The sequence below is a fragment of the Chroicocephalus ridibundus genome, chromosome 7 (assembly GCF_963924245.1).
Source record: "Chroicocephalus ridibundus chromosome 7, bChrRid1.1, whole genome shotgun sequence".
Classification (NCBI taxonomy): domain Eukaryota; kingdom Metazoa; phylum Chordata; class Aves; order Charadriiformes; family Laridae; genus Chroicocephalus; species Chroicocephalus ridibundus.
The window spans coordinates 42,363,250-42,373,979 of NC_086290.1; the positions used below are offsets into that span (position 1 = coordinate 42,363,250).

At 52.8% G+C, this 10,730-nt stretch overlaps 1 protein-coding gene across 2 annotated transcripts in view; it reads right to left on the bottom strand.

Moving 5' to 3' along the window:
* RAMP1 (receptor activity modifying protein 1) overlaps window positions 1-10,367 on the bottom strand; it is a 30,073-nt gene extending 19,706 nt beyond the window's left edge. Inside the window, exon 1 of one of the 2 annotated variants that reach the window (XM_063340456.1) lies at window positions 10,062-10,367. In XM_063340456.1, coding sequence (XP_063196526.1) covers window positions 10,062-10,152 — 91 coding nt within the window. In that variant the 5' untranslated portion in view covers window positions 10,153-10,367. Of the gene's footprint in view, window positions 1-9,659; window positions 9,816-10,061 lie in introns of those variants that run through there. The other variant, XM_063340455.1, reaches the window with a different exon arrangement.
* Window positions 10,368-10,730: the final 363 nt, after the last annotated feature.

Genomic DNA, 10,730 nt, shown 5'->3' on the forward strand with positions numbered 1-10,730 from the left:
TAATTCAGAGCTGCTCTGTCCCAAACCCAACTCCCTGATGCACCTGGAGCATCCTCGAGTCCCAAAACCTGGCAGCCTCTGCCTCCCCTGCCTGCTGCATGCCTGCCTCCAGGCATGTTGTGACACTGTCCCTTAATCCGCAGGATTTTTCTTCCCGAAGTAGCCTTTTGGGATGTGAAATAAAGAGGGAATCCATGGGATTTGGGGGTTTTCATGTGCTGAAAGGGAGCGGGGATTTTTCAACCCACCACCGAATCACCCCGTAGCCAGGATTTCGGAGGCAGAGCAGATGCTGGGAAGTGGGGGAACATCTGCCTATCTCCCAGCATCCGGGAAAGCTGACCCCAAGATGTCTTGGATGTGCTGCCACCGCTCCCTTTGGAGAAGAGAAGGAGCATCCCCCCGTCCCTGCCTCCCCTCCGCCCAGGGCGGGGGCTGCAGATGGAGCAGCAGACGGAAATTACCCGGCTCCTGCTTGAACAGAGCAGCCTGTACGCACGGCCCAGACGCCGTTACAAAGTGGGGCCCGAGCTCCCCAGCGAGGTTTGCAGACGGAGGGCTCAGGAAACATGGATGGGAGAGAAGTCACTCAGGCTGGGGGGGGCGCGGAAAGGAAGCCTCACGGCTAGGAAAAAAAAATGTTTAACGAAAAGAGACTGGGCTAGGAAAGCTCAATTTTAGGACATCAGGTGTTTCTCTGAAAAATACGCATGTGGTTGGGGCTTTGCTCGTGCAAATGAGACCTCTGTGCCAAATACGTGCCATGGCAGGGTGCAAGGTGCCACTGGCGTAAGCAGCGTCAAGGGTCAGCGCCGAACCTTGGTGGCTTGGGAGAAGCAGGTACCTGAATGCAGGGTCAGTAGAGAAAGTCAGTCCCTGCTCGGCCAGGCTGGGGACAGTCCCCTCACCAGGGACCTGGCCATGTGGAGATCTCGGGTGGCAGATGCCCTCCAAAGAGGCCAAAGGCTTCCACATCTTCGGGAACGAAGCACAACGTGCGGCGGGGCTGCAGAGCATGCTGCGGTCCTGCCAGCGCTGGCCCGCTTCCAGAGAGGTGTCCCCAGAAGTCCCATTTCTGGGGGATGGCGGCCCGGATGAGCGCGGGAGGGCTGCAAAAACCAGGCTGGAAGCAGCCAGTGACGCTCCAGGAACACTTCTGGGGATACAACATCACTGGGCACGGAGACTTATTTACGGTCAAAGGCAGTAACAGGAGAAGGTCAGGCGGAAACAAGCGCCGGTGCAGCCCAGCTGCACACCGGCAGCCGGACGCGGCGCTCGGCACAAACCCCAGCCCGGCACCCGCCGCAGCCCCGCGTGCCTCAGCACACCTGCACGCACAGCACCAAAGCGCTGCCCTTCACTACATCCCTTACCTATTGGGTTTTTTTGGCAGCCCGACCATTGTTGGATAAACGCACCGCCTACAACTCGCTCTGGAGCAATACCGTGGTGTTTTTTTTTTTTTTTTTTTTTTTTTTTTTTTTTCCCCCCTCTTTCCACCAAAGCACGTTCCACCCCAGAGGGAGCAATTGCCGCTCAGGTCCTCGCGCGCCGGAGCCCCGTCCCAGCTCGGCAGCCCCACAAGGAGCAGGGCCGCAGTACGCTCTGCTGCGCCCAGCAATCAGCTCCCTAGCTAGGTCCCTAATTACGGCCGCTTTGTGAGCGGCGGACTAACGAAGCCGGCCGGTACACGGGTCGGGAGTCCTCTGCCCTCATCCCTCTTCCCAGCGCGACACCTCCTCGCCGCATCCTGGCTCTCGCTGCCTGCCAAAGGGACCACACAACGACGGAGACTCCCCTGCCCGTCCCCCCAGGGACCCTGCCTGCCGCCGAGGCTGCTTTTCCCACGGGACAAGGGAGCCGGCCTGAAGCGCCTTTCGGAGATGTCCACGCTTCTCCCTGGGCATTGGGCGGGGGGGGTGTTCCTGCTGTGGGAGACGGGCTCTGCAGGGAGGAAAACAATTTGGGAGACTCAAAATGAAAAGCACTCCAGCCTTCAGCCTGCCCACGCGGGATCTCGCCTGCCTCCCGCTGCCCACAACGCTGCCCACCTCCTGCCCGGCACCGGCGTGGCAGAGCCACTGTCCCACTGTCCCCCTGCCCATGGGTGACCCGTGCCACCCTGTCCCCACTCCCCCACAACTCCCAGCCCGGCCCGAGCGGGAACCCCAACCACCCATTAACGAAAATACCATCAAATCCACTAGTTCAAAGAGTTCCTGCCTCATCAGCTGGGTAAGGCACCTGCTTGAAAAAATAATAAAAAAAAAGGGAAGAAAAAAAAAAGCCCCCAAACACGCATCGTTTTCAGGCAGCCAGCTCCTACCTCAACTTCAACACGTAATCCACTGGCAGTTTATTTTTAGGCAATTTATTTTGTGCCCTCTTGCAACACTTGGGATAACTCTAAAACGATAGCGAAAACTCAAACACCCCCATCCTGGCAAGAAACTAAATGACAACAAATCATCAAAGCATCAGCTTGATGGAGAAATCACCATATTCCCTCCGCAGGCACAACAGGATGCCAAAATTAAAACCTCGGATATCCTTTTGGGTTTCGTGATTACGTTCAGCTGTATGCAAAATAGCTCATTAGTGCTGGATGGGGAAAAAAAAAAAAAAAAAAAGAAAAAAGCCATCTATTTATTTTGCTTTCTGTAATAAAATGAAGGGGAATAGCTGTTCCAGGAGCAGGGTCCCACTGGATGAAGATCTCCTTTTCTACACCAAGTTAATAAATCAGATTAAAGGCATTTAGGTTCTGCGTGGAAAGGCCAACTTCGGTTCTCCTAAATATGAAAGTCATTAGTTTTCTTAAGATTTGAGGGATTTAAGAAACACGGAAGCGCTTTGGGATGGTGTAAGGCTTCCAAAGCACTAAATTCCTACAAGATACACACAAAAGCGACTGGCAAAAGTTATCAAGTGCCTCAACAATCCCAGAGGAGACAATTCCTCCAGCGGCTCTTGCTGGATCCCTGCCACGCTCAGGGATGCTCGGGTGGCAGAGATACTGCCCCACTGGGTTATTCCTCTTCCGAGCTCATGTTTTACGGAGCACGCCAGAAAGCAGCTGAGCCCTCCCCAAACGAAGGACAATTTAACTTCGTTCTGATACAGGTTTCCACATAACGGCTCCTGTGAGATGCAAAACGCTTGATCAAAATTAAAACGCACAATAAACGCTGCAACTTTGCAACGTTATCACCCAGTGCAGGACAGTCCTGCTTAGCTGGGTCGCAAGGGATTCACTTTTTGCCAGATGGTTTTGCTGTTAAATAATATTAACTACTGAATACACTGAAATAGGCTGTTCGAAGAGCCCTGGTCCAGTTTCTCTCCTCGCCTCAGTTTCCCCACCCGTATCAGCAGGAGTTATGGCATGTCCTCCTCACCCATCGCTGCCTGCCAAGCACATTTCCAGGAACGGGACTCATCTTACACGTCCCTAGGGTCTCCATAGGGCAGAATGATAAACATTTTTCTTTCCCCCGTACCTCCCCCCCAAAAAAAACCCCCAAAACCCACACATTTAGTAAGTAAAATAAAATCAAAACCAGCTGCGAAGGCAGGAAGGAGAACATGCATCAAAACCCAGGCGTGCTGAAAACCAGCTGCTGGCTGACTGCGGATCAGGGGAGGGAAAAAACCCGCCATGAGCAGTTAGTTAGAAAGATAATTAACAGCTTAATGAATAGCAGGGTCTTTTTAAAAAATAATTCACCTTGATTAAATTAATGGAGGAAAAGTGCACTGGAGACTGGGGATGGTACAGCCCTGACTTCACCCATTCCTCGTTCAAACTGGGTCTGGCCATTACCACCACCAAACACCCGCCAGCTGACCGAGGGGTCCCCATTTAATTCTGCAGGTCCATCCTTTGCAAACAGCCCGTCCAGGGCCTGAAGGGCTGGATGCCAGCCCCGGGAACCAGCCACATCTCTCCTGCCTACCAGGGGAGGTTTCCGGCATTGTCATCCCGACACCTTACGCTGGCATTAGACCCGTGCTTTAGAGTTGTTTTTAAAACACTGACAAAGCATGGGATGCCGAAAGAGGCCAGATGTTGGCTCGGTCCCAAAGCTGGGACAGTCTTGTTGCAGAAAGCCAAAGAGAAACAAGCGGCCACCACGCTCAAGGTCTCAAGAACGTGCTAAAGGCAAACGCGCTCTTCTCCCCCCGCCCCCAGACTATTTTTTCCTTCAGCTATTTCAGTTGATTGAGGCTATAATAAGAACAGGGAAACTAACACCACGGTTAAAAGTGCCCGGCACCAGTTTGGAGACAACACGCTTCGATCCTTGGTTCGGGTTTCAACGGGTTTGTGCGTATTAGATGCGGATTATTCTGGTTCGCGGGACTACGAACCATTTTACGGAACTACCTTCGCAATAACAGCACTGGTTCCCCGGCAAACGTTATTCACTCAAACGGATTGCCATAAAGCAGCACATAATAAATAAATATAAAAATTCATTAGGGAGAAAACCAAAATAAATCGCTACACTGTCTTGTTGGTGCGTTCATCACAGGCTGCAAAGAAGAGCAGCTTGACTAAATACTCTCAATATACAATTTCCAGACTAAAATCTGTTGCTGAGCCACGTGAGCAGCCCGGGAACAATTTATTTTCCTTTTTAACAGAGGTTTCTCGCTGTGGTTTTCTTTCCTGCCAGCTGAATAACGCGCAGCAATGGCACTTCTCTGCAACTCACCCACACAGCGCGCTGCCGTTTTCCCAAGCAACTTTCCCTAAAGGACACGGGGAAGGCTGGAGGGATCGCATGCTGCCCCTGGCCGAAATCCAGCGCTGCCGGAGGTTTTCCACCCAGGCTGCTGCCCGTTTCCCAGCACACGGCCCCGCTGGGAAGCTTTCCCGAGGTGTGAGGCTGAGGTTTTAGATCCTGAAAAGCTCGGGTTGTCGAAGTGCGGAGATGAGGACTGAGACCATTAAGCAGGTTTGTTACTGGATTTGCTGATTAAAAGCACCGAGCTCGCAGGCAGCATCCCCAGCAGCACCACAGCACAGCAAGGGCACCTCGGGCTCAGGATGCCCCAGTAATCACCCATCCACAGCAGGAATGTGCCCAGCAAACCCTAGGCATCCCTGTCTTTTAGAAGATAAATGTATTTAGCTATTTCACCAAGTTTGAAACACGCTATCCCCTATATAAGCCGTTCTTAACGCTCCTTTCCCCCCAACCGAGTGCTGCCCTGTGGTGTTTTCAGTCCTCGCTCAGCGCTGGCATGGGCTGTGACCACAACCATCGCTTTGGGGCCAAAACCCCCACCAAACGTGCCGGCCGGTACCGACAGAGCCAGACCACGCAGCCGGTTAGGGAGGCAGAAGGAACCCGCTAGCGCAGAGCAATAACTCCAGATTTCCACCCGCAGGTTTCCAAGACCTCCCTCAACTCTCTAATGACCCGATATTGATTTCCAGCCCTCGGAAAACATGAAGGATGCCAACCCCATTTTTAGCGATTATGAGGTCTCTAATTTCATTCCAGGTCACGGCATTTATAGTTTCATTACCCACAACCTCCCGGGTCATTATAAAGACAAGATTACGGTGTCAGTGCTTAATGGCTGTTTAATTTTACAGCATTTCAGAGTTAATAAATGCAATTCAATTTCTCAAAGCCAAGTGGCTTCCTGACAGGGTAACACAGCCTGCATCCAGCAGACCAAAGCCATATGCCACTGGTTTCTATAGGAATAGAGCTAGCAGGTATATACCTGAAATTACACGGTGGAAGTAATTTATTTTTCACTACTCACACGCTTTTCTTTTAAAAGATAGGAAGCCTCAAGTCCTCTCCATCTCAGAGATGCTCTGAAAGGGAGGAGGAACGTTTTACTTCATTGTTCAGGATTTTATAACATGACGCACTCTAAATATTTAGGAGGATTTTCCCAGAGACGCAGTAGCCTTCAATTAGTCTTTAAAGCAAGACTAAGGATTTTTTTAGAAGAGGCGCTCGAGCTCAGACAACACGCAGGCATTACTGAGTGTGAGGGAAGACACAAATAATCCTAATGCACCACAAAACTTTGCGGTAGGGGCGCAGCCACCTGCCTCACGAAGCTGCACCCGCTCACAGGAAGGGATTTCCCTTTCTTGTTAGCTTTAGCGTTAATCTTTTCTTATTACTATTATTTTGGAGTCCAGGAAATTCAGCTGACCGCAGCCCGCAAAGCTTGATGGATGGTATCGAGGAAGAAGGTGTGGTGGTGTAAGGACTGTTAGAGGGCACAGAGAACACGCGGGCACCCAAGTACCTACAGAAAACCCAAAGCATCTCCTCTCCCTGACGCCTCCTTTCCCGGAGGCATCTTGGACCAAAGCCCAGGGGTGAAAGTCGTGACGTTCATACGTCAAGTTAAGACAATTTAAACTGCTCCAAAGAACTCCAAGGGTTTTAAGTTGCTACCTTTTCCTCCCAACTCCAGGGGTTGGGAGAAACCCAATGGAACAGTTGCCCCGCAGTGGAGTGGAGCAGAGCATACGAAGGCTCTTGTAATTTCCTATTTTCCAGGAGAGATCATAAATAGTGCCAATAACTGTTTTGTTTTTTAAGAAAGCATCGTTTTCTGGAGAATATGCAAACACAGTGCTGTACAGCACAGGCAGAATAGGCAGGGAATCAGTACGATATTAATGTTTTACTGGCCTTATTTGCAATTCCCTCTTATCTCTCTCAATCACGCAGCTCTCTAAACCTGAAGGAAATCAAAGCAGCACAGCCCAGTGCCGCGTGCCAGCAGAAACGGGCACAGGAAGCCACAGCAAAGGCTGGCACGGGGAACATCCATCCCCAGGAGATCTCCAGCCACCCGCTACCACGTTTGTGAGAGGCACCGAGCATCACCTGGCCCCTCTCCCGCTAGCCAGCATCCCCGGACACGCACAGGGATGCCACTGGCACGTCCCTGCACCGCGGTCCAGCAAGCGCCATCGGTGCGGACCCATCTCTCCGCAAACCTGCGAGGGGTTTAGTCGAAATAACAGGGTTTTCCTCTTAAGTCTCAGCTGCGTGACCTTGACCCGGCTCCCGAGCCATAATCCTGGCTTCATCCATCATCACCAGCAATAACGAGCGTCCTTGTGAAACCCAGCCCTCAGGTAACCCCTTAAACACCGAAGTAAGGCTGCAGAGCAGAGCAAGGTGCTAATCAACAACGCTCCAGGTAACGATGAGCAAGACTATGGCTCATTCCCTCCTCTCTGAGCAGCCTCTGCAGGGAACCGCTGCCAAAAACCAGAAAAAGCCAAATTTTACCTCTAATGGAAGCAGTTACCTTGGGATAGAGCTGCATCTCAGGCCTGCCGAATGAGACCAGGGTTATTTTTAGGCAGCCCTGACCATCACTGCTTTTTAAGGTCTCCGCAGCCGGTTGCAAAGTCACTTAAAGCTTGAGCTTTAAGAGAAAGGCTTTTGTTGGGGAGGGAGGGAGGGAAGCTCAGCTGACCCTGCCAGGACCTGGACCCCAGCTTCGGTACAGCTGGGGGTTTACAGTGGCAGGGAGAGGGTCTGTGTCATCCTCTCGTAGCCCAGACGGCATGCAATTTTGGGAGTCGACAGCTTTGAGCTGCCAGGGGAAAGCTCTCTGGTCTCACACAGCTTCAGGCCAGGGGCTCGGTCCCCACCACACCAAGAAGTCCTGCGGCGGCTCCGGTCGCAAGGCAGGGAGGATGCTCCCAAAGAGCAGCAGAACTTGCTGCGCTCGGACTTGATGCGGAAATGACCAACTCAGAGCCACAACGAAGCAATGTCAACCTTAATCTCACTCCCCCCTATTTTATTCTGGATGCCATCCAGGCATCTCAGACAGCATCTATTTCTTCTGAAAGAGAAAGACAGCTTCCCCAGACCACTTCTGCATCTGGCTGCGGGCTGCAGTGGCAGACCACGGCTAAACGCAGCGAGAAGGAGCTGGGGCAGGACCAGGCTTGAGCTGCCTGCAGAGGCGGACACATCTCCAGAAATACAGCTCTGGGGAGGAGATCGTGATTCTATCATCATAAACCACCGCTCGACACTCTTTGCTCATAAAGCTCTCAACGATCTGCAAGGGAAGGTGCTTTAGCGACAAAGGCAGCTGCCTGAGAGCGTGTCCGAGGGCAGCAGCAGGGCTCGCGAGCCAGCAGTAAAAATGCCAACCCACAGCCATGAAACTCATCCTCCCTACCTGCTGCCTGCCCAAAGAAACTCTGCCGTGGCGCATGGCATCATTTACAGGATCAGAGACGATGCTCCCCACCTAAGATCTGGTGTTGAGCAGAGGCAGACCAGGTTTGTTTGCCACCCCAGCGCCCACATTAGCAACCTCCTGGCACATCTATTAGCAGAGCTTCCCCCCACACACACTCCCTTTTATCTTTCCTCTTTTTACAAATTTTTATTTTAATTTTAAAAACGCCTGCTTCCTCGGAAGCATCCTCAACCTCAAAATTCACAACTCCACTGCGACTTCTGGGCTCTCTCAGCTGTCGCCTGTAATTTCAGCGTAGCCCTGCCTGTGTGCCGGGCCACAAAACAGAAAGAAACAAACAAGGGGTTTTGTTGTTGGTTTTTTGTGGTTTTGTTTGTTTGTTTGTTTTTTTTAAGTGTGCAGAACATGCTCCAAAAAAAAAAATAAAATTGCAGGAGAATGCAGCAAAAGTCAAGTGCATCCAAGCACTCGACACCACGATTAGCTGTCACCTACTGGGGTTAAGCGGTTTGCGCAGAGGCAGCCGTCCTGCTGCGACCGAGCCAACTGGAGCTAGAGAAAAGCAGCCTGGAGTATCACCAGCTCCTGCCAGCTGCACTTTCAAAAGTTACAGTGCCCAAAAGAGAAGGAAGGGGCAGGAAAAGGGGAAAAGGACTGAGAAAACCCAGCAGAGAGAAATCCTAATGAAGCAGGAATTAGCGCTCGCTGGCAGCAACATCAGCCACAGGTTTCTGTGCGGGACTGTCCCTCCTCAGCCAGGGACCCAGAGCCTTTCCCCGCAATGAGCAAAGAGAATGCGCTTCATCTAACGGCACAGCCTTCTCCTCCCTGCGAACAACCGCCAGCTAAAGAGTAGTAAATAGTTAATTACATGGTACAGAGAAAACTGTACATGCAGCACAGTGCAATGCATTATTCACCAGGGTTCGGAGGAGAAAACTGGCAAGGGAGAACAGAGGGGAAGGAGGAGAAATCTACGCTTCCACAAACAGCACTTTGATTTCATGGGAGATCAGCGTTAGGACAAGGGTAGGTGATTTCCCTTTTAAGTAACCTTAAATAAACACACTTCTTATACAGAGAACAAGTACGTGATCCTTCGGAGCTTTCTGCTGTGGATACACAGGTTACAAGGACTGCACAAGTCTCTACCTGTTGCATCCGAAACGCTGGGAGCATCAAAGAAAACGGGGCACGCTGCAGCCCGTGAAAATAATCAGGCAACACAACAATCTCCAACCTCATTTTAAGTTGACCGTCTGCAAAACCCAGAACACCCGACGCCAGCTTAGAAACGCCTCTGGCTGTGTCCTCTCCCTGTGGCTCAGAAATACAAAAACAGAGACTCCTAAAGCAGCCTCTTAGTAATTCATTTCTACTTTTGAAACAAATGGCAAAGGACATCTCCCAGGCAAGCACGCTTCAGTAAATTTCACCTGCCATGTAGGAAATCCCACGCAAACCAGGCGGTGTCCGACAGCATCGCCGTCTGACGTATTTAGAAACCAAGTTAGACGTTTTCTTATGTCCTGGAATGATTTCTCCTTTTAGTTTCCACCTGCTTTCTGCGTGGCCAGCAAAAACCTAGCTGGAGACTTCCCCGATTTGGGGAATAAACAGGCACGGGAGGAGGCGGCGGGTGCCGCACCCCTTGCTCCGGGCAGGGGCGGAGGGGGCTCCCCGCGACCGCCCCGCACGCCACCGCCGCCGCAGCCGGCCGGCTGCGGGGCTTCCAGCGCTGCTTCTCCCGCTGCCCCCACCACCGCCGCGCCTCCCCCGTCCCGCCCGGCACCGGCACCCCCCGAGCTCGCTGCCGGCTCGGCGGGGAGCGCACTTACCCAGCACGAAGCAGAGGAAGCGGCGGGGGAGCAGGGCCATGTCGGCGCTCAGCCCCGCGCTGCCGGCCGCGCCGGGCCGCCGCCGGCCCATAGGCAGGAGCGGGGCGGGATCCGCTCCGCTCCCCGGGGGGCTCGGCGCTGGGGGCGGGCCCCGGCCGGCACAGGCACCCGCCCGCCCCGGTGCCGGCCGCCGGGCGGGGAGGGCTGGTCGGCAGCCGCCTCCGCCGTCGGTAGAAGCCACCAGCGCGATGGTTGCGGTGGCTTCAGCGGGCTGTAGCCGAGGCCGTCGTGCCCGGGGAAGGCGGCGTTATCTCCTCCTCACCGAGGAAGGGGCAGGCGGGAGCCCGGAGACACGGCAAAGGGAACAGAAACAGGTCAGAAGGAAAGCGCCGAGAAATGCTTTTTTCCCCCTCACGCCTTCTCCTTAGCCCTCCTTCCAACTCCACCGAAGTCATTTCTCTCCAGCCTAAGGCTAAAAGCCATACCACCTCCCCGTTCTTTTTGCAGCGCTGAATATGAACGCAGAGGATGTAATTCAATCTTTGGAGGAAAATAAATGTTTTGTGGGGTTTTTCTTACTGAGCAGAAAATCGTTACTGAACTAATACAGCTCCACCTACAGCTGATAACTGAATTTCTCCCTTGACTGAACACGAGAGTGGCGGCTTA